General features: G+C 49.9%; 1 protein-coding gene across 4 annotated transcripts in view; it reads left to right on the top strand.

The window, feature by feature from the left end:
• The window catches only part of LOC139240819 (rho guanine nucleotide exchange factor 25-like), a 266,303-nt gene that overhangs the window by 160,706 nt on the left and 81,141 nt on the right, over positions 1-24,456 (top strand). For all 4 annotated transcript variants that reach the window (XM_070869299.1, XM_070869302.1, XM_070869301.1 and 1 more), the window contains exon 4: positions 22,640-22,779. In XM_070869299.1, the coding sequence (XP_070725400.1) occupies positions 22,640-22,779 (140 nt within the window). The remainder of the gene's footprint in view (positions 1-22,639; positions 22,780-24,456) is intronic.

The raw sequence follows: 24,456 nt of genomic DNA, 5'->3' as shown, positions 1-24,456 counted from the left end.
CCCATTATCTTACTGAGTACCACCTCCTTAGTGATTGTGATTGAGTTAATTTCCTCCCCCCACTCCCCTATAGCCCCTTGACTATCCACTGTTGGGATATTGTTAGTGTCCTCGACTGTAAAGACTGATACAAAATATTTGTTCAGAGTTTCTGCCATCTCCATGTTCCCCATTTCTAATTCCCCGGTCTCGTCCTCTAAGGGACCAACATTTACTTTAGCCACTCTTTTCCTTTTTATATACATATCGAAATTCTTGCTATCTGTTTTTATATTTTGCGCTAGTTTACTTTCATAGTCTATCTTTCCTTTCTTAATCATTTTTTTAGTCATTCTTTGCTGACTTTTGAAAGCTTCCCAATCTTCTGTCCTCCCACTAGTTTTGGCCACTTTGTATGCCCTTGTTTTTAATTGGATACCGTCCTTTATTTCTTCAGTTAGCCACAGATGGCTATCTTTTCTCTTACACCCTTTCCTCCTCACTGGAATATATTTTTCTTGAGAGTTGTGAAATATCTCCTTAAATGTACGCCACTGTTCATCAACCGTCCTACACTTTAATCTATTTTCCCAGTCCACTTTACCCAACTCTGCCCTCATACCTTTGTAGTCTCCTTTATTTAAGCTTAGTACGCTGGTTTGAGATCCAGCTTTCTCGCCCTCCATCTGAATTTGAAATTCAACCATGCTATGATCACTCATTCCGACGGGATCCTTTACTAGGAGATTGTTTATTAATCCTGTCTCATTACACAGGACCAGATCTAAGATAGCCTGGTTGGTGCCGTTACGTACTGCTCAAGGAACTCGTCCCTTATGCACTCTATGAACTCTTCCTCAAGGCTACCCTGACCAATTTGATTTGTCCAATCAATATGGAGGTTAAAATCACCCATGATTATTGCTGTTCCCTTTTTACAAGCCCCCACTATTTCTTGGTTTATACTCTGTCCAATGGCGTTGCTACTGTTAGGGGGCCTATAGACTACACACACCAGTGACTTTTTCCCCTTATTATTCCTTATCTCCACCCAAACTGTTTCAACATCCTGATCATTTGAGCCAATATCGTTTCTCACTATTGCAGTGATTCCATCCTTTCTCAACAGAGCTACCCCACCTCCTTTTCCTTTCTGTCCTTCCGAATTGTCAAGAACCCCTGAATAATTAGTTCCCAGTCCTGGTTACCTTGCAACCACATCTCTGTAATGGCTATCAGATCATAGCGAATTGTAACTATTTGTGCTGATAGCTCATCTAATTTGTTATGAATGCATGCATTCAGATACTTGTAATCGCAGTGCATAATCCATCTAGTGGTTTCAGCCTCTGAAAGTGATAGATTGTTTTGGCGGTTAGGTGACCACACAGTGAGAAACACCACCACTGAGGGGATTCTACAAACAGCACAGAGTAATGCCTCTGTGGAAAAGTCTCCAGCAAAAGCAGGGATGGTCTGTCAATTAACTCCTTCAAAACCGAAAAAAACATCTGGTTAGAAATGGTTTGTGTGGTGAACTTTGTCTATACCCTTAGGGGTTGAATTTGGGTCCCGCTGTTTTTGAGGCGGTGTCACTGGCTAAGTGCTGATTTTAACGCCGGGCGTTAGGTGCCGCCTCAAATTGCAAAATTCAGTTTTCCCGCCCAAAGATGAGAGAGCGGCGCTAAAAGTGGCGTTGCACACTCGTCCTCGGGTGCCCATGGAGCGGGAAGTTAGGAGGCCGACCGAATTTCCCCACGGGAGGCTGCCGGCACGGGAGAGGAAAAAAATGGGGAAAAAAGTTTCCAACACTTTCCCTCACCTGCACCTCCCCACCAGTCCCAGTAATACATAAATGGTATTAAATATAATCATCACCACTGACCTTGATCCCTGGACGCTCCCCCCTCCCCCGGGGATCCCCGATGTCCCACCATCTTTCCCAGGCTGTACTGTACGGACGCCTGCCCGTAAGGCCACCGTACTCACCGCCGGCGGCAAGGGGGCGTTGCACGCTCGATGGCATCACCGCGTGGGTGGCGGCCAAGCACGCAGCGGGACGTGTTGGCGCTGCCCCCACCGCCCAACTAAATTTACCGTGAGCCGAGGAACCCGGTCGTCGCCAACGGGAAGGACTTAGCCGCCCGTTAGCCGCCCCTCTCCGGCAGTAAGAGATGGCATTAAAAAACAAATTTAGACCCCCCAATATCTCGACAAGATCACGGCGGGTATTATGCCTGTAAGCACTCTAGTAATGACTCCACGAGGTAAGGTATTGTACTTGAACTGTGGTGACCTTAGTCCATTTATTACAGCTCCTGAGTGAGAGTACAGCATGGTGAGCTCCCTTTTATACCTGGTTACCTGTCGTGTACAGGTGACCCCTAGGTCTCCACCAGTTGCACCCTCTGGTGGTACAACCATAGTGTATACAGTGTGAAGGTACATCCAGTAGTCTTATGTAACTGTACATTGAGTGTACAGGGTATATACTTATATTGTACAGACACAACATCACTCTCCCCTACATTTTGTGCCACTGGCCTTTGCATTGTGTGCTCCGGCCCTAGACTTGAATGCCCAAAGCTCTTGCACCTTGTCTATGTTTTGACTTGGCTCTCTCCCTGTTCACCCACCAAGTCCTTATTGCCACAACATTGGGAAATGGTCAGCAGTGGACGGTTTGAGGTTGCAGTGGGGGTTGAGTGGGTTCTGGGTGTGATCCATGTGTGTCCATGACTACTACATCCATTTACCACCCCCCCCCCCGCCCCCACCATACATAGACCATGTGTGTGGCTCAACACCTGCATGTGCATACATGTACAGAAAGAAAGAACAGAAAAACATAGGATTAATGACATCACTGTTTGCGTTCTGCAGTGGTGGAACAAGTACATTTTACAGGTAAGGTACATACATGGTATCACAGTCTTGCCCCTGGGGTGTAGGTGCAGGTGGGTGAGGACACTAGTTCCAGAGTACCCGGACTGTGTCCAGGTTGTCTGATGGCAGCGCTGTGCCCCCTGCCAGCTGGGTGGGCTCAGATCGCTCACCTGGCTGAGTCTCAGGGCCTTTGCCGTTGCCTAGTGGTGGGCAGAGCCACGGAGTGTGTGGCCTCCTGCCCTCCTTTGAGGGCTGCGGTGTCTCCCTGCTGCCCTTCAGCAATGGTGGGAGCCTGGTCATCCCAGGTCCCGTTGGGAGAGCTGGAGGGTGCTAGCCTCTTGCTCCCGGTACTGGCCCTGGTGGCCAGAGAGGTAAAGCCGATCAGGGACAGGGTACCGGCAGTGGTGCCTTTGCCGTCCGCTGATCGTTGGCCCTGCAGCTGGTATGCTCCCTCTGTGTGTGGCCATGCTCCCTGGGGCATCATATTGGTCCTGGAAGTGCAGGCTACATGATCGGGTAGCCCACTGGACCTGGGTGCTTCTGACGGGAGGTTGCCCTTGTTTTTGTTGGCATGCATGTAGAACCCGGCATCGCACATCATTACTTAATTTACTCTCACAATACATTGGTTCCGACCGCAATCGCCCGACTTAACATCGTTAGTTACATTTACATACTTGAATTTGTCAATTACATCGCTTACATGTGTATCACCGGCATCGCTGTATAAAGAGTGGAACTGTCCCTTTAATTGTGATGGGTTGCAGGTCTCCTTTAAGAGGGCCTTGCAATCTTTACCCAAATCCGGTTCACTGCCCGGCATCACGTGTTGCTCCCTCAATGCTGCCTCTTGTGGTCTGGCTACCGCCATCTTTACTTCAGGTGTTTCACCTCGTGGTTCGGGCACCATCTTCTTTCTCTCCACGAGGTAGGCTGCGGTGATCCTTTTTTCCCCAGGTTCGATCACGGAAGCAGGGAAGTTGTCTTCTGCGCCGATTTTCTTCCTCCGGAGTCCTGCCACTGGAGCCTGGAAGGTGAGGTCGGGTCGTTTGGGCTGGATCATCTCGCCATTGGGTTGAGCGGTCTGGGTCGTCTCCACGCAGTCGAGTTGTGCGGCTGGTTTTTCAGGTGCTGTGCTGGATCCAACTTCGGGGTCGCGGATGACATCGATCGCTGGAGGCTGGAGGTTTTCCCAGCTCCAACGGATTTGTTTCATCCATCTTCTTCCAACCAGCATTGGACCATCACCAGCAACGACCCACAAAGGCAACTTGTGCATCGCGCCATCATGGGGCATCTGGATATCCACGCTGCTAACGACTGGGATGGTGTCGTTTGTGTAGGTGAGCAGCTTCACTTGGATCAGGATCATTTTAGGTCATTTGATTGGATTGTCCCAGAGTTTCTCAAAGGCCGCCTGATTCATCAGTGATTGGCTCGCCCCTGTGTCCACCTCAATCGTGACTGGAACGGCATTGATTTCGACTTCCATTTTTAACGGGGAACTCTCGGTGGTGCAGGTAAACACTCCGTACACCTCATCGTGGGGCTGAGCTGCCTCGTAGACTCTCTCTTCATTGTCGCTGGAGTCCGGATGATCGGCCAAATCTTCATCAACTCGGTGAGTACGATTTCACTTGCACATTCGCTGTAGGTGGCCCTTCGTGTTACAGCCTTTGCATGTATAGTCTTTGTAGCGGCACTGGTGGGCCCTGTGATTTTCTCCACAGCGCCTGCATGGGGTTGGCCGGTTGGCCCCATGTGGCGGACTCAGGGTTGTGGGACTCGGGTTTCTGTTCTCTCTACCCTGGGAGAGACTGCTAGCCTTGCCTCTAAAAGGCGACAGTCGGTTCACAGTACTTGCCGGGTTAGAGTCCTGGGGGTAAGATATCTGCTTGGAATCGCAGGCCGAGACCATGAACGCCTGGCTCACGTTAATTGCCTTCTGCAGGGTGACCGTGGTGTCCGCAGAGAGCAACTTGTGGAGAAGGCCCTCGTGGCCGATTCCAATAATGAAGATGTCCCTCAGCGCTTCAGTGAGGTGGTCACCAAAATCACACCGTGCAACCAATCGTCTGAGGTCTCCAGCATATTTTGCGATTTCTTGGCCTTTGGGCCGCCGGTGGATGCAGAACCGGTGTCTGGCTGTGAGGATGCTCTCTTTAGGTTTGAGTTGTTCTTGTATCATCGTTACGAGCTCTGCATACGTTTTGGTTGTTGTCTTCTCTGGGGCTAGCAAGTCCCTGACGAGGCCATAGACGGTGGGCCCACAACTGCTGAGCAGGATAGCTCTGCGCTTATCAGCCAGTGAGGTCGGTGTGTCTCCCGCCAGGTCGTTCGCAATAAAGAAGTGTTCGAGCCTTTCCATAAAGGCCTCATAATCTTCCCCATTGGCGAATTGTTGAAACGTGCTAAGGTCAGCCATTTTCGCATGGAAATTCATATTCTCGTCGCCAGTTATTGTGTCTGTAAGCACTCTAGTAATGACTCCACGAGGCAAGGTATTGTACTTGAACTGTGGTGACCTTAGTCCATTTATTACAGCTCCTGAGTGAGTACAGCATGGTGAGATCCCTTTTATACCTGGTTACCTGTCGTGTACAGGTGATCCATAGGTCTCCACCAGTTGCACCCTCTGGTGGTACAAGCATAGTGTGTACAGTGTGAAGGTACATCCAGTAGTCTTATATAACTGTACATTGAGTGTACAGGGTGTATACTTATATTATACATATACAGCAGGGGGGGTGTAAATTGTGTCGAGTACCGCCAGTTTTTCAGGCGCTACGCAGCCTCCTGAGACTCACTTTCGACCTGACATGCGCCGTCCACCATATTGGGTGGTGACAAACAAGAGGCACCCTTTACCCGTGCCTGTAGCAGGCACTATGGCTGTTTCCATATGCAAATAAGGGGCCTAACGTCTGCTTCCTGTGCTGGGGTGGGCTAGAATCATAGGTGGTTTTTGGAAGGCACTAATGATGGACTGAGCTTCAAACCACACATCCAGTCCATCACCAAGAATGCCTATTTCCAATTCCCAACTATTACCCACCTCCATCCCTACTTCACCCCCACCATTGTTGAAACTGTTACGCATGCCTTTGAGTCAAGGCTTGAGTCTCCAACACTCTCCTCCAGCCCAAGTCATCCAGAATTCATGCCTTCCCCACACACCTGCCCATTTTCTATCCTGCATTAAACCCTGCTTACCCTTTATCCCAAATCCCGCCGACATCCATAGGCTCCTCATCCCCCGTGACATTGATTTCAGAACCCTCGTTCCCATTTTTTAAAATTTATTCGTTACTGGGATGTGGGCGTCGCTGGCAAGGCCAGCATTTAATGCCCATCCCTAATTGCCCCTCGAGAAGGTGGTGGTGAGCCGCCTTCTTGAACCGCTACAGTCCGTGTGGTGAAGGTGCTCGCACAGTGCTGTTAGGCAGGGAGTTCCAGGATTTTGACCCAAATCCCTCCATGGTCTTTCCCCCTACCGTAATGCTGTAACATCTTTTGGCCCTATGTTCCAGCTCACATCCTCTGCTGTTCCAAATCCGGGATGCTATGTGTCCTTTTCCCCTCCCTCCTCTCCATCATCTCTCTGGAACTGCCTCCCTAAAGTCCTCCTGCTTTCTACATCTCATCCCCTACCTTCAAACATCACTTCAAAACCTACCTGTCCGCTCAAGCCTTCGGTCACCTCGATCAACCTTCTCCCAATTCCTTAAGCCGGGCACCCGTAGATCCTTGTTCAAAAAAAAAAGTTACTTCCCAACAAAGTGCTACAGCATACTTGTCTGAGAAACGAAAACTCAAACCTATAGGGGCTGACTGGAGAGAGGCTGCCAACTCTCGGCCCAGTAAGATGTTAATAATGGAAGAGCCGAATGAGACAAAATGCCTCCATTTTAAAAGTCTTAAATAATTGATGAGAGAATGTATTCAGTAATCCAAATCAAAGCACAATGCTAGTCTTGGAGCGTGCTTGTTTTTGCTTTTATGAGCTACAGGTATAATGTCTCAAATCCAGCAACCTCGGGACCGAGACCGTGCCGGTTTTCGGAATTTTCCGGATTTCAGACAAGAAAATTCGCGATAAACACCAGAGCGTCCGAAGAGCGTGCGTATGCTGCCGAGACAGACAAAGTACGAGTGGTGGCGTGGGTCAGGTTGGATCGGGCCGGGTCGAGGTTTGGCAAGGCTCGGACCGATTGCACACCATTTAAAACATAGCGGCGAAGCCGATAACTAGTCCGGCCCGACGGTTTTTGGACAATAATTCCGGATTTTATTTTACTGAATATCAAATGGGATTTTTTCAAAAATGTCCAGTTTTTGGACAGTACCGATTTACGGACAACCGGATTTGAGATGGTGTACATCCATTTTAGTTGCATTATAGAAGAACCCTATATTTTTGGAGTCGAGGGGAATCAAGGAGATTGGGCAGGAAAGTGGAGTGAGGTCGATGATCAGCCGTGATCTTATTGAATGGCGGAGCAAGCTCGAGGGGCCGTAGGGTCTACTCCTGTTCCTATTTCTTCTGTTCTTATATGCAATAGTGTAATAAAAACAGAAAATGCTGGAAATACTCAGCGGGTCTGGCAGCATCTGTGGAGAGAGAAACAGAGTTACTGTTTCAGGTCGATGACCCTTCGTCAGAACTGGAAAACGTTCGAGATGTAACAGATTTCTTAAGTAACTGCAGGTGTCGGGAAAGGGGGGAGGGAAGGAAAGAACAAAAGGGAAGGTCTGTGATAGGGTGGAGGGCAGGAGAGATTAGAGACAAAAGGGATGATGGCGCAAGGCAAAAGGGAGATGGTAATGGCACAAGTTAAGAAACAAAAGATGGGTCTAGAAGAGGTGTAAAAGGCAGCAGCAGAATCATTACCATCATCTGCTGTCCAAAAACTGAGAGCGGTGGTTATGATCTAGAGTTGTTCAACTCGATGTTGAGGCCGGAATGCTGTAAAGTGCCTGATCGAAAGATGAGGTGCTGTTCCATTTGCATTAGTATAATGTACTATTACTTAGTGAATTTTAGTCAAAATAAAAATGTCTACAACAAATCGCGAAGGCCCTTGCTCCCACCCCTCAAGCAGAGTCAACATTGTTTTATGAAAGGGAAATCATGTTTGAAAAATTTGCCTGGTCTTCCCCCTCGTTCTTTGAGGATGTAACGAGCAGGGTGGATAAGGGTGAACCAGTGGATGTGGTGTATTTGGACTTCCAGAAGGCATTTGATAAGGTGCCACATAAGAGGTTACTGCACAAGATAAAAGCTCACGGGGTTGGGGGTAATATATTAGCGTGGATAGAGGATTGGCTAACTAACAGAAAACAGAGAGTCGGGATCAATGGGTCATTTTCCGGTTGGCAAACGGTAACTAGTGGGGTGCCACAGGGATCATTGCTGGGTCCTCAACTATTTACAATCTATATTAATGACTTGGATGAAAGGACCGAGTGTAATGTAGCCAAGTTTGCTGATGATACAAAGATGGGTGAGAAAGCAAATTGTGCAGAGGACACAAAAAATCTGCAAAGGGATATAGATAGGCTGTGAATGGGCAAACATTTTGCAGATGGAAAGTGTGAGGTTATCCACCTTGGCAGGAAAAATAAACAAATTATTATTTAAATGGAGAGAAATTGCAAAGTACTTCAGTACAGAGGGACCTGGGGGTCCTTGTGCATGAAACACAAAAAGTTAGTCTGCAGGTACAGCAAGTAATCAGGAAGGCAAATGGAATGTTGCCCTTTATTGTAAGGGGGATAGAGTATAAAAGCAGAGAAGTCCTGCTACAACTGTACAGGCTATTGGTGAGGCCACACCTGGAGTACTGCGTACTGTTTTGATCTCCTTATTTAAGGAAGGATATACTTGCATTGGAGGCTGTTCAGAGAAGGTTCACTCGGTTGATTCCTGAGATGAAAGGATTGACATATGAAGAAAGTTTGAGCAGGTTGGGCCTATACACATTGGAGTTTAGAAGAATGAGAGGTGACCTTATTGAAACATATAAGATAATGAGGGGGCTCAATGGGGTGGATGCAGAGAGGATGTTTCCCCTCATGAGGGAATCTGGAACTAAGGCGCATACTTTCAGAATAAGAGATCGTCCATTTAGAACTGAGATGAGGAGGAATTTCTTCTCTCAGAGGATTGTAAATCTATGGAATTCTCTGCCCCAGAGAGCTGTGGAGGCTGGGTCATTGAATATATTTAAGGCGGAGATAGACAGATTTTTGAGCGATAAGGGAGTAAAGGGTTATGGGGAGTGGGCAGGGAAATGGAGCTGAGTCCATGATCGGATCAGCCATGATCTTATTAAATGGCGGAGCAGGCTCGAGGGGCCAAATGGCCTACTCCTGCTCCTATTTCTTATGTTCTTATGTTCTTATATATCAGCCTGGATAATAAGGGTTAGTGGTCTATTTGAGCATCACAGCCAAGCCTGATTCCACATCAGCGCTGGAGCCCTGGCTGACTCCCTCTGCCACCGACCAATCATTCTGCCCTAGCTGAGAACCGATCGCTCAAAACAGACCAGCGATCAGACCTGGGAGCCACTGGCCTGTATTGCCCAGTATCGGTTTTATCCATAGTTCCATTAGAGATTTAAGTTATAAAAATACCACGTGCCATTCCTTTAAACACGTCACCCCCGTCATGTTGGACGCTTACAAGAAGGAGGAGGCGCGGTGTTAACAAATCTCTAGACCCGAGTGCCTCAATTCGAAGATCTCCATTGCTCACTGTTGACTGCCTCACATCTTGTAAAGCACAGCTGCGGGGAATAAATCATGCTTCAAGGAACGCTGGAGAATAACTTTTCTGAACGGGTGCTCCCGGCATAGAGCCCCACCCACCGGGAGCGCGCATGGTGGTCACTTGCACCCGTGCCATCCCTCCTTTTTCTGCCAACCCCCCACCCCTCCCCTTGCAATTTTCTGCTGAGATGCCAAAGTTTGCGCCTCAACTGTGTTCAACTATTCAGCGCTCGTTACACCGACACTCGGCACTTTACCATGGAAACCATCATCATCATAGGCCGTCCCTTGAATCGAGGATGACTTGCTTCCACGTCAACAAGTTCACAGGTGTTTCGATGAAGGACGTAAAATTCCAGGTCCCGAACTACATCCTGAAGGGTGGAAGATGCCTGTGCGTGGATTTTTTTAACGTGGGGTGGCTGTTGCACACCAGCCACCACACGGGCTTGACAGAGCTAGGTCTTAGTCCAGTGGCAAGGGTTACTCAAGACGACTGGAGACCTAGACCCCATGGAAACCATCTTTTACAAGATGGCGCCCCAGATTTGGCAGAAGATCGCGGGGTGAACGTACGCTATTTCCCGATATACACTCGCACGAGCAGGCACTCGGGAAACGCATCCCTTGTGTTTACGTCTGCAGTCTGGGTTCCGACCCGTGCCGATTCCCCCCCAAAAAACCTCCAAAGCTTCCTGCGACCCTGAGCCTTGGATGACCCCAATTGCCGCTTTTCAAACTGCAGCTGGTTCTGTGCCAAGACCCACATTGAGAATCAGAAGAGGAATGTTACAGTGAATATATATATATATCAGTGTGTCTTGCCTCTTTACCTTTGGCAGAGCAGCACAACTTATAACAAAACTGCAAGCTTGGCCTGTGGACTGGATTCAATTTGCCAACTTGCCTGCCAAGAAACTTTCAGCTCTCTATCGAGACTATTGGAGCAGGATTACTGTAGGCTGCAAATAAAATGGCTGGCTTGCCAAATTTGTAGCTCATCCACGTTGAATTATTCATCGGCCATTATACCAACACACAGCACTTTTCAATGAAAACTATCTTGAGTGCTAATGTGCAAGCAATTATCTCTTGCAAGGACTGTTGTCTTTGGGTGATTTTAAGGAACACTTGGACAAGCTTCAGTGTTTTGAGCACTGGCTTGAGGGAGACTGATGGAGTTGGACCACGATTGTTATACACTAAGCTGTCAGGACGGAGCCAAGAAGCTGACATAATGACCCCCCCACCGCCCCCCCCAGGCTGAGTTTCCGACCCCAACTCCATCACGAAGACCTACTCCCCACCTCTGCTTCAGCCTCAGCCCCGCATCTGTGTTGCAACATAGAAAGAAAGGCGTGCCTTTATACAGCACCTTTGACGACCACCAGATGTCACAAACTGCTTTACAGCCAACGAAGTACTTTTGGAGTGCAGTCACAGTTGTATTGCGGGAAACGCAGCAGCCAATTTGCGCGCAGCAAGCTCCCACAAACAGCAATGTGATAATGACCAGATCATCTGTTTGAGTGATGTTGATTGAGGGATGAATATTGGCCCAGGACACCGGGTATAACTCCCCTGCTCTTCTTCGAAACAGTGCCATGGAATCTTTTACGTCCACCTGAGAGAGCAGACGGGGCCTCAGTTTAACATCTCATCCAAAAGAGGCACCTCCAACAATGCAGCACTGCACTGGAGTATCAGCCCAGATTTATGTGCTCAAGTTCCTGGAGTGGGACTTAAACCCATAACCTTCCAATTCAGAGGCAAGCATGCTATCTACTGAGGAACAACTGACACTACATGGTTTAGTTTCTGCATGTCTCTGTGAATCTGGGCCATGTTTCTCCATTAAAGGGAAAATGTTTTTGACTATAGAAAGTGATTTGACACATTCAAATTCAACTGAAAGGGAAGTTCCAAGAGCCATCTCATTTCTATTTATAGTGCAATGTAAGCAACCAATGTCCTGCTTAGAGGGCTAGAACTCTCGATATCAGGAAGCATTTCTTCATACAAAGGGCAGTGGGAATCTGAAACTCCCCTAAAAAGCTGTTGAGGTTGGGGGTCAATTGAACATTTCAAAACTGAGGTTGATAGATTTATGTTTGGTAAAGGTATTAAGGGTTACGGAACCAAGGCGGGTCGATAGAGTTAAGATACAGATCAGACATGGTCTCATTGAATGGTGGAATGGGGCTGAATAGCCCTCCTCCTGTTCCTATGTTCCAATATAGTTTGGCTGGTGCCAAGCGATTGGCAGAACTGACTAATCAGTATAGGTATTGTGTACTGTACTGCTGGCTGGTGCCACTCATTAATGATCGCCTCTTTCAGCAGCCTCTCCGATGCAGTGCTCCGAACGCTAACACACTCAATACTGTATCGCTGCTTTTGTCATCGGTCCATTGGTTCCAAAGGTCCAGCGCTCTCTGCGCCACCCCACTCAGACTGAAACAAACAATAAAGCACAGGCACAGCATTGCGAGCGCGCGCTTTCCACGCAGCAGGACAGGGCAAGCAGCTGATTGGCCAGTGGCGTATGGTGCTGCCGAGTCCTGAGCAACGCTCTGCTCAGACCGCCCGCGTCTGACGCAAGGAGGGGGGGGGGGGGGAGGGGGAGGGAGAGGGAGGGAGAGGGAGGAGGAGGGAGAGGGAGAGGGAGGAGGAGGGAGGAGGGAGCGGGAGGAGGAGGAGGAGAGGAAGGTGGAGGGGAGGAGGAAGGAGGGGGAGGAGGAGGAGGGGAGGGGAGGAGGAGGAGGGAGGAAGGGGAGGAGGGAGCAGGGAGAGGGAGGAGGGGGAGGGAGGAGGGAGAGGGAGGGAGGAGGAAGAGGGAGGAGGAGGAGGAGGGGGGAGGGAGAGGGAGGGAGAGGGAGCAGGAGGAGCAAGGAGGAGGGAGAGGGAGTGGAGGAGGGGTGGAGGGAGGAGGAGGGAGGAGCGGGGGAGGAGGGAGAGGGGAGAGGAAGAGGGAGGGAGAGGGAGGAGGAGGAGGGAGGAGGGGGAGGGAGAGGGAGGAGGAGGTGGAGGGAGTGGGGGAGGGGGAGGGGAAGGGAGAGGGATGAGGGGGGAGGGGGAGGAAGAGGAGGGAGGAGGAGGAGGGAGAGGGAGGGAGGAGGAGGGGGAGGGAGAAGGGAGAGGAAAGGAGGAGGGAGGGAGGAGGGAGGGGGAGGAAGAGGAGGAGGGGACGGAGGAGGAGGAGGGAGGGAAGAGGGAGGAGGGAGAGGGAGGGAGGAGGGAGGCGGGAGAGGGAGGAGGGAGGGGGAGGAGGAGGGAGAGGGAAGGATGAGGGAGGGAGGGAGAGAAAGGAGGTGGAAGAGGGAGGAGGGAGAGGGAGGAGGGTGTGTAGAGCTGTTGAGTGATATGGTAGTATAGTGCTTATGTTACTGGACTAGCAACCCAGAGACCTGGACTAATAATCCAGAGACCCAAGTTCAAATCCCACCAAGGATAGCTGGGAAATTTAAATTCAACAATAACTTGTATTTATGGTGGCCATTAACAGATCCAGGCAGAGGGGGTCGTTCAGCCCGCCTCCCTGCCTCTCTTCCATGGCTACTTTCACGCCAGGGTGTCCAATGGTACACTTGCGGCCTTCCACGCGAGGTGGGCACTGGAGGGACTGGAGTGCATCATCACCCCCGGCAACCAAATTTTAATTTGATTGGTTTAATTTTCGAAGCGTTTTATTTGTTAATTTGTCGGTTCTAGCGCCCCTTTAAAGTTTCTACTTAAAATAGTAGGAGAGCTGTTGAGTTGGGAGTGGCTTAGCCAGTCACGTGATGTTCACAAGACTCAATAAAACCCCAGCCAGTTGGGTTCGGGGGATCCACGATGGGGCAGGTGGTTGTGAGCCTGGTGGATGAACTGGTAATGTGTCGTGTGATTGCTAAACCTTTGCTAGTAAACCAACTAGTTCTTAATAGCAATGTGTTGCTGTGGATTCTTAAGCAAAGAACCCTTGAAGGAAATACATTATAGGGGGGGAATTTTAAACCCCAAAAACGGGTGGGTTGGAGTCGGGTGGGATGTGTTTTAAACGGTAAAAATCTCAAACCCGACCCCCAACTCGCCTCGAACCCGCCCATTTCCAGTTTTAACGGAGGCGGGACAGGGAGCAGGCAACCAACCCGCTCCCAGGAAGCGGGTCGCTCATTTAACTATTTCACATGTCTCACATTTGTCTTCCATTTTAAATTTGATGCTAGCCGGCCGGGTTACCCAGGCCTCGGGAAACCCGGCAGCTGAAGTGAGGTGAGGGCTGCTGTGTGGAAGAGGCAAGTGCCTTTCCAGCCCTGCTTGTGGGCCAGGAGGAACAGGAGCGGCCATTCCCCGCTTCCCGCGATCCGATCTCCCCCCCCCCCCGCTCGCCCCACCCCCCCGAGCCACGATCTCCCACCAACCTGCCACCCCATCATCCCCTCCCATTGTCATTCCCATCCCTCTGACACTCCTCTACACTACCCAGCTGCTGCCTCCGATGTCGCCTCCGCACCCCCCCCACAACCCTTCCAGTTCCCCCCCTCCCCCCCGCCACCCGACCCTTCCTATCTCCCCTCCCCGGCCTTTCTACTATTCCCCTGACACCGATATCCGACACCCGCCCCTCCCCCTCCAACCTCACCACCCACCATCCTCCAATCCCTCCATCCCTCCTCTCTGTTCCCCGGCCTACCCACCCGACAGCCAGCCAGCCTCTCAATCTGGCTGGCTGCGGCCGAGAAACAGAGACAAAAAAGTGTTAATCGGCTCCTGAGGCAAACCCATTTTTCTGGGGTTCCCAAACGCAAAACTGACTCCCCCCCCCCCGCCCCCCGCCCTGTCCACCCACCCCTGCACCCCACCTCCACCCCACTCCGTCCCCACCCCCACTCCCTCTCAGCCCCAGGCCCCTCCCCGCCCCCCCGCAAATACCGGGGCCAAGAAACCAATGCAGCAACGACAACTTGCATTCATATAGCGCCTTTAATGTAGGCTGACGTGCCAAGCCGCTTCACCGGAGTGTAACGGGCCAAACATGGACGCCGAGCCGAAGTCGGACGTCTACCTGGGGAGTCCCTTTCAAGTCGGGCACTTCAACTTACTGGAAAATCGGAAGTTAAATGGACCATGAACTACACTGCTGTGTTTTCAATAGGTTAGAAGCAGAAATCAGTTGGAGGTCTGAGGTGCTGCCAAATATAACGATCAATCATGCGCTTAATCCCAGGAGTTGAAAACATGCCAACTCGTCCCAGAGTATAACCATAATAGGACAAAGGTTCCTATGAGTAGAGGGCTATAGGCTTGGTGCCGAAGCAGGAGGAACGTGAATGCGGTCAAAATGGGTCCCATATGTGGACTCGAATGGCAGGATAAACTAGATGGGCTGAATGACTTTTTTCTGGTCCTAGTTTGTGGCTGCTGAGTCATTTTAAGCCAATCAGAGCCTAAAGAAGGTACCAACTAGTCAGAAGTGATTTATGGGGGGGATCTGTGAGTGTGTGGTGGTGCGGGGGGTGGGGGAGGAGGGGTGGGGGATGGCGGTGAATGGTGTGGGTATGTGATAGTGAGGCTCCGTACATGAGAATGGGGGGGAGGTGGTGTGTGTGTGTGTGTGTGTGTGTGTCCATTGGCGGCCATGCCTTCAGCTGCTGAGTGGGGCTTAGTTCATAGAAACATAGAAAATAGGTGCAGGAGCAGGCCATTCGGCCCTTCGAGCCGACACCACCATTCAATATGATCATGGCTGATCATGCAACTTCAGTACCCCATTCCTGCTTTCTCTCCATACCCTCTGATCCCTTTAGCTGTAAGGGCCACATCTAACTCCCTTTTGAATATATCTAACGAACTAGCCTCAACAACTTTCTGTGGTAGAGAATTCCACAGGTTCACCACTCTCTGAGTGAAGAAGTTTCTCCTCATCTCGGTCCCAAATGGCTTACCCCTCATCCTTAGACTGTGATCCCTGGTTCTGGACTTCCCCAACATCAGGAATATTCTTCCTGCATCTAACCTGTCTAACCCTGTCATAATTTTATATGTTTCTATGAGATTCCCCTCTCATTCTTCTAAATTCCAGTGAATAGTACATGTGAGTGGGGGCAGCTGTGTGTGTGTGTGGTGTGTGTGTGTGTGTGAGTTTATGCGGTTCAGTAAGTATGTGGGGGTGGGGGGGGGAATTCTGTAAGTGGGTGTTTTGTCAGTGTGTGGGTATGAGTATATGGAGTATGCACTATCGTATGGGAATTTAACATTACATAGGAACAGGAGTAAACCATTCAACCTGTTCCGCTCTTCAATGGCTGATCTGTATCCTAACTCCATCTACCCACCTTGGTTCCATATCCTTTGGCTAGCAAAGGTTGATTGATCTAAGATTTAAAATGATTAATTGAGCTCGCATCTGCTGCTTTTTGTGGGAGAGGGTTCCACATTTCTGCAACCCTTTGCGTGAAGAAGTATTTCCTTGTGTTCCTCCTGAATGGCCTGTCTCTGATAAGGTTATGTCTCCTTGTCCTTGACTCCCCGAGCAGTGGAACAAGTTTCTCTCTATCGATCCTATCAATTCCTTTCAAAATCCTCAAAACCTCAAACAAATCACCCCTTAACTTTCTATATTCAATATATTCAAAAAGGAGTTAGATGTAGTCCTTACTACTAGGGGGATCAAGGGGTATGGCGAGAAAGCAGGAATGGGGTACTGAGGTTGCATGTTCAGCCATGAACTCATTGAATGGTGGTGCAGGCTCGAAGGGCCGAATGGCCTACTCCTGCACCTATTTTCTATGTTTCTATATTCCCGGGAATACAAGCCTAGTTTATGTAATCTCGCCTCATAATTTAACCCTTGGAGCCCTGGTAACATTCTGGTGACTCTGCGCTCCACTCCTTCATATATATCCTTCCTAAGGTGTGGGTGCCCAGAACTGTACACAGTACTCCAGATGTGGTCTAACCAGGGCTTTGTGTAGCTGCAGCAAAACTTCCTCCCCTTTATAATCTAGCCCTCTCTTTATAAAGCCTAACATTACATTAGCCTTTTTGATTATTCTTTTGTAGCTGACCATCAATGCTCCCTCTAATTTTTTTGGGGTGCGCAGGCCCTTTAACCAGCTGGTGCCCCATTCAGATTGCACGGTCATGCAGCTTAGCAGGAATGTTGCTGACTGATGCATTTTAGTGATCTGCCTACACGGATCCTAAATCTCTTTGGATCTCCACTGTTCCTCGCTTTTCTCCATTTAAAAAATACTGGGATCTATCCTTTTTTGGTCCAAAATGGATGACCTCACACTTACCTGCGTTGAAATCCATAAGCCACAGTTTCACCCACTCACTTATTCTATCAATGTCTCTTCGTAATTTTATGCTCTTGTCTACACTATTTACTATGCCAGCAATAGTAGGGCCCAAGTTTCGGGCCGCGCCTAGAATGGCACAGCCCCGACCTGGACGCCCGTTTTTCGCGCCACAAAGTGCGCCTAAAAAAAACTTCCAGATTCTCCGGCTCCCTGCAGGTCCTCTGGCCCTCGGCGCGGCGCAGCACGAGCTGTAGAGGGCGGAGCTAGGTCCCTGCGCTGAAAACAGTGCCGGGACCTCTGCACATGCGCGCGACAGTGGGCGCGCATGTACAGTAGCTCCAGGCCCCCAAAACTGTGTGGGAGGGGCCCGAAGCACGCAGCCCCTAGCCCTGGCCGAATGGCCTCACTGGGGCTGCGTGGATAAGGCTCCTCCCACGGCCAGCTCCTGCTTCCTCCCGACCCGACCCGACTCCCGCTTTCCCCCCCCCCACCCGGCCCCCGGACCCGACCCGACCCCGACACCGACCCGATTTCCGCTTCCCCCACCCCCCCCCCCCCCCCGGACCTGACCCGCGCTCCCCCCCCCCCACCCTACCCGACCTGACCTCCCTTTCCCCCCAACTCGAACCGAACCGACCTCCCTCCCACCACCTCCCCCGACCCGACCCGTGCTCCCGGCCCCTTCCTCCCGGACCGGACAGGCCCTGCCTGAAGTCTTGGGCCCGGCCGGGCCGGGCCCGTTCAGCCTCCCTCCCCTTCTCCTTTCCTCCCCTTCTTCTTCCCCCACCCCTTCTCCTTCTCCCCCCTTCTCCTTCCCCCACCCCTTCTCCTTCTCCCCCCTTCTCCTTCCCCCCATTCTCCTTCTCCCCCCTTCTCCTTCTCCTTCTCCCCCCTTCTCCTTCCCCCCATTCTCCTTCCCCCCTTCTCCTTTCCCCCCTTCTCCTTTCCCCCCGCTTTTCCTTACCCCCTTTCTCCTTTCCCCCCTTCTCCTTTCCCCTCCTTCTCCCTTCCCCCTTCTCCCTTCCCCTTTCCCCCTCTCCCCTTCTCCTCTCCCCCCCTTCTCCTCTCCCCCCTCTTTCCCCTTCTCCTCTCCCCCCTCTTTCCCCTTCTCCTCTCCCCCCTTCCCCTTCTCCTCTCCCCCCCTTCTCCCTTCCCCTTCTCCTCTCCCCCCTTCTCCCTTCCCCTTCTCCTCTCCCCCCCTTCTCCCTTCCCCTTCTCTCCCCCTTCTCCCCATCCCTCCCACTTCCCTCCCTCCCCCATTGCTTCCCTCCCCTCCCCCTGCTTCCCCTCTCTCCCTCTACCCCCCTCACCCCCCTCCCCCTCACTGTCAGAAACACAGACACTGACAGACAGAGAATGAGAGACACACAGACAGACAGAGAGATAGAGACACTGACAGAGACACACTGGGGGGGGGGGGGCATCCCAGCACGCTGTTGGAGGGCTCCCGGTGCTGCAGTCGGTAAGTAGAAAATGTTTTATTTATTGATTTAAAAAAAAAATTATTTCTTATTAATTTTTTTTGATTGATTTATTGGTTGATTTATTGATGTTTTATCATTTATTATTGATGATGGCTCTTTATTTGTAAAACTGAAGTGTTTAATGTTTGTAAACTTCCCTTTTAACCCCTCCCCACCATTCCCTACACCTGATTTGTAACCTACACCTGATTTGTAACCTACGCCTGATTTTCTAAAGTGTAGACAAGGTTTTTTCGAGCGTACAAAAATCTTCACTTACTCCATTCTAAGTTAGTTTGGAGTAAGTTTTCACTGCCGAAACTTTGAAAACAGGCGTAAGTGGCCGGACCCGCCCCCTTTTGAAAAAAAAATTCTGTTCCAAAGTGAAACTGTTCTAACTGATTGGAACTGGAGCAAACTAAATACCGGGAATTTGAATTTCTAAGATACTCCGTTCTACACCATTTGCTCCAAAAAATCAGGAGCAACTGAGGCAGAAACTTGGGCCCGTTGTGTCATCGGCAAACTTGGATATATGGCTCTCTATTGTTTGATCCAAGTAATTAAGAAATATAGGCCCAGAAATCCCGGTCGGCTGCTTCCCGCGGGCGATCGGGTAAAAAACTTTAAAAGGATGCGCACTTATCTTAAGCTGCTGCGCCCACGCGAGGTCCCGGTCCTGAGGCCACTGACTGCATCGCAGTGCGTGCACGTCAGGACGTGCGCAAGGCTGGAGCTGCAGTCACATGGCTCTGGGCAGCCAATCAGGTCAAGTATGTTCTCCATAAGTTGGAGTTCCCATTATTATGAATGAGAAACCCCCCCAAACACACAAAACACTAATAGAAAATAGAAAAAATACACGACATATGTTTATTAATTTAAATTAAAGATATTTATGTATTATAAAAAATGTATATTTTTCCGATTTTTTTATTATGGTTTAAAATAAACTTACCGTAGTGGGAAAGGTTTTAAACAATAAAATGTGTTTTTATAATTTTATTTTAAGATGTTTTTGTGTATTTTAAAACTCTTACGCCTGTAACAGTAGGCTATGAGCCTGCTTTTATCAGGCGCAGGAGTTTCAGGACATCCGCTGTGCAAGATATGGGTGAATCCCTCAATCCTGCCCATGCAGATGTCCTGGCTGCCGAGATACGGAAGATCTGTCAAGCTGGAGCTTGAGAAAAGCCGGGTTTCAGCGCATGCGCATTGCACACCGAAAACCGGCTTTTGCGACGCCTTCCCGGGTCCATACACACTCCGTACGGACGGGGAGGCCGGAATTTCTGCCCCATTGTGAATAGTTCAGGCACCAACACAGATCCTTGCGCGACACCATTATGCCATGAAAAATGAAGATAAATAAACCTGGTCTTTGCAATGAGTAGGTATAAAGGGTGTGTACTCGCAGTGGAAGGAAGTGCACTTCCTTTATACCTACTCATTGCAAAGACCAGGTTTATTTATCTTCCTTTTTCATGGCATAATTCTAGTTTAAATCAATCAAAAGAGATGTACGTGTGTAGTATGATGTGTGGTGGATGAGCGGTGTGAGATCGCGGCGGAGGTGAGGCGAATGTTTGGCGGAGGAGCGGCGAGAGATTGTGGCGGAGATGCGGTGAATGTTTGTGGCGGAGGAGTGGCGAGAGATTGTGGCTGAGGTGCGGTGAATGAGGGTACGGGGCCCAGAACCTGCCCACACTGCGATATGTGTGTGCGCACTAGGTCCGTTCAGCAGAGCAGGTCTCCAGTCGTCCTGGTTATCCCTTGCCACTGGATCAAGGCCGAGCTCTGTCAAGCCCGTGTGGTGGCTGGTGTGCAACGGTCACCCCACGTTAAAAAATCCACGCACAGGCATCTTCCACCCCCTCAACTGGAGTTCAGGACTGGAACATCGGGTCCTTCATCGAAACGCCTGTGAACTCGTGGAAGCAAGTCATCCTTGTTCGAGGAACCGCCTATGAGAGTTCTGAGTGCTGGACAAGTCCTGTGTGTGAGACTTTCAGTCACCAGCCCTCCACTTGAATGACGATCCTCCCTCCCGATCTCGAAATACATTAAAATTGGTACAAGTTGCAAGCTTCACCAGTCACAAGCCTCACGGGTGACAGTCAGGTGACATTGGCATATTGTCCTTCTCTCTCACATCCGCTTTTCCCTGCCTTTCTCTTTCTCTTTGTAGAATTTCTAAGCATTTTGTTCTTGCAGCTATGGAGCCAAGGCTATTCCAGCAGTCATAGTGGTATGCAATCCCCTATAAAACCTAGAGGGGGAGAAATTCATTACAGCCCAGGAATGGGCAGTCATTTTATAAAAGTTTGAGATTTAGCACCAGGCGCTAATGGATCATGCTGCACTCAAAATTAAGTCTCATTGCTCAAAGAAAGGATTGGAGTGCTAATGGCCTAGCTCAGTGGCGTTACACTCAAAGCGCTAAGCAATATCGGGTGCTGTCTAATCACAAGTCATCATTGCCACAGGCTCTTTCCAGTTCTTAAAGGGGAGCGGGGGCGGCAGGGTTCATTGATGCTGCAGAACCTCATTCCAGTGTAGCACTTTGATATGTTGTGAGAATTAAAATGTCACTAAATTTTATTGCCACGACACTAAACAACCTTTAAAAGACTGAATTCAACTGTTGCACACTGTCAAACTGACAAGGAAGTCGTGAAACAGCACTAACCTGACAGCTGTCACTCATTACTCATGATCCCTTTCAGTATCGCCCCTGGAGCCGATATCCGCCTGCTTGACGCCCCCGCTCCCTCTCGCTGTCGGGGCGAGGTGCTAAGATGGGGGGGCGGTGACAATGAATTTTACAAATCGGGCGCCCAGTCAGCGTTGCATGCTCACTGCTGTCACGATCTGCCCGGCGCTGACGTCCCCGGCGCTAGCTCGTAGTGGCGGCACTGTGGGGGGACCAGATTTGGGTGTGCGTCGCTGGATTGACCTCGCCGCTGCGTTACTGCCTCAGCATCCCGTTAGTGCCCCTGCCAGGTGCTAACTGGAGGCTCTAAAATACCGAATTTCCCCCCCCAGAGGATCCATAGCTTTAATAAAGGGCTTTGACGAGAGTTGTGGAATCCTAAATGTACAGCAGCGGAGGAGGCCATTTTGGGCCTATCATGCCTGTGCCAGTGCATTGGAGTTATCCAATGGAAGATTTTCTGCCTGGAAGCTCCCAGTTGCACGTATCAGGAAATGGCGCACTTCCAGCCCATGAAGACACACCACTGGCTTCTGTTGCTGTTTCGATTCTGTCCCTGTACTGCTCCTCTGTGCCTTTGAAAATGGGTCTTCTTTATACCAAAAACCAACTTGCTATCTTGGAACAGATTTAACACGATGGCATCATCAAATGAATATGATGGCCACATCAAATGTGAACTCTTGATGACGAATTGTTCTCCATTATTGTCATTGTTCAGGATTGTTCTGAGGTCCTTTACAAAGTTGGTTTTCTATCAGTATTCCTATCCGCGTGGCTCAGGGTCTTGCTCCATTGTCTGGGCCTACCCGGATACCAGCCTTTCTGGAGCCACAGTCCCGGGTACGTTCTTTAAACAATGTAACCCCTTAAGATAAATTAATATATGAATGTTCCTGTATCTTTTCAGGCAGGAAACCATTGAAGGTGTGAATGTCTCTCTTCTGCTGCCATTGTCTGGTGATTTAAGTCGATGACAGATATCCTGCCTTCATGATGTCTGATGGTTTGGCTGTAATGTAAGAATTAACCCCATCCTGCCCAGCTCTTTTTGCGGGCTGTAACGCAGTTCTGAGGTTTTACATTCAATCGTCAAATTTTTGCCATTGTGGGGTGGGGGGAGGAACGGGTCCTACAACCGAGAGAATCGTCTCTGGGTCATTACTACAGGCCTCTGGATTACTAGTTCAGCAGCATAACCACTATGCTACCGTACCCTTATTTTGACCAGCCGAGGCGGGAGGTCATGTGATGAATACGTCCAACCACAATTGGCGACCCTAACCACACACGGCAGAGCTGTAGGTCCGCAAAGGAGCAAGGCATTGGTCAATGTCCGAGTGCATGAAACTTAGAACCAGGGCTGGAGCTTTTCCAGTTGGATGGTAATTGGAATGTTCGATTTGTTTCGTCACCATCCAAAGTGTTGGCACAAGTACCTTGGGCGGATATTGCCATGTGTCCCTGTTTGTGACTGATGTCGCCTTTGAGGAGGGAACAGGGATGGAATAACACTTTAATGGGTTTGTGTCTCCTAGGTGCAGGCTCCTATCTCCCACCTCTCGGATCAGGATGGCGCCGTGAGTTCCTTGGCCCAGCCTCCAAACGGACTGCCGCGGCAATCAATCACCTCAATAGACACCGAGGAAGAAAGGAGGAGTGCCTTAGAAAAGAGCATGTAAGTAACTAACTCTGCCAAAAAGGTTTATCTGTATTTATTTTATTTCAGCTAATTCTGCATTGAACCCATTGTGGGGGGGGGGGGGGGGGGGGGCGGGGAGATAATTTTAACCGAGCCCTCTTGGAGGGAAACTGACGGGATGGCCGCCCGTCTTACACCATTGATTGTAGTGGAGGGCCAAATGGGTTGTTGACCCCATCCCATCAGCCTCCTGCCGGGTGGCTTAGGTAAAAATGACCCCCTTTGAATGCATACAGTGATCTGAACGCACCTCATACCAGTTAGACTCACACAGAGAGGCTTCTTGAAACTTCAGCATGAAATCCAGGCTGACACTCCCTGTGCAGTGCTGAAGGAGCGCTGCACTGTCAGAAGTGCCGTCTTTCGGATGAGACGTGATACCGAGGCCCCGTCTGCTCTCAGCTGGACGTAAAAGATCCCACGGCACTATTTCGAAGAAGAGCAGGGGAGTTCTTCCCGGTGTCCTGGACAATAGTTATCCCTCAACCAGCATCATTAAAACAGGTTATCTGGTCATTATGTTTGTGGGAGCTTGCTGTGTGCAAATTGGCTGCCACATTTTCTATATTGCAACAGTGACTACACTTTAAAAAAATTACGTCATTGGCTGTAAAGCGCTTTGGGACATCCCAAAGGTGCTATATAAATGCAAGTTTTTCTTTCTTCTTCTTGACCAATCATGAAAAACTCAGGCAGAATTATGTGAGTTAGCGGGGTGTAAAGGAAAACTGAATGTTGAACTCCAGGTCACACCTTTTTTTTATTCGTTCATGGGATCTGTGCATCGCTGGCAAGGCCAGCAGTTATTGCCCGTCCCTAACCTGGAGTTTTCTGATTGCATGAGTGCAGCATCTAAAGCTATAGGCTGGTGTCTCTTAGAGAGGGTAGAGAGGATGGGCTGGCAGTCATCATCATAGGCATTCCCTCGGAATCGAGGAAGACTTGCTTCCACTCTTAAAATGAGTCCTTAGGTGACTGAACAGTCCAATACGGGAATCACAGTCCCTGTCACAGGTGGGACAGATAGTGGTTGAGGGAAAGGGAGGGTGGGACTGGTTTGCCGCACGCTCTTTCCGCTGCCTGCGCTTGATTTCTGCATGCTCTCGGCGATGAGACTCGAGGTGCTCAGTACAGAGAGAGCAAACAGTACACAACTCACAGAACCAACTACAGCGGGCAATGGATATACTGAGCTAGTCAGCTGCCTGCTCATTACAGAGAAGCAGTACATGACCAAGCTCAGACTCAACAGGGAGGCTGTAACTGTAATATAGTGCTCCCCCTAGTGGACTGCAGCGCCACCTAGTGGACTACTGGGATAAATCAATTAATGATGTAAAATTTTAAAAAGATCATGTGACAAGGTCACATGACAAGTTCCTGTAAAGCCATCTTGTGTGTAGTGTGCCTAGTGATGTCGGAAAGAATATATCACAGCAACCTTATCCATTAAGTCTTGTAGGAACAGTCAACCATCAGCCCATCACGAGCAGTGTCGTGGAAGCTCTCCGATGCTTCTCCACACAAGCTTTCAGCTGCCCATGGGGAAAACCTCAGCAGTCGGCCATTGCGTTCTTTGGCTATCTTTTTTCCTTCACGGTGAAATAGTGACGTTTTCACGAAAAGGTATCTCGATCAAACCCCGATGGCCTT

This window comes from Pristiophorus japonicus, chromosome X, assembly GCF_044704955.1.
Source record: "Pristiophorus japonicus isolate sPriJap1 chromosome X, sPriJap1.hap1, whole genome shotgun sequence".
Lineage (NCBI taxonomy): Eukaryota > Metazoa > Chordata > Chondrichthyes > Pristiophoridae > Pristiophorus > Pristiophorus japonicus.
The sequence above is the reverse complement of the archived record's forward strand: the minus strand, read 5'-3'. Positions and strand labels throughout refer to the sequence as shown.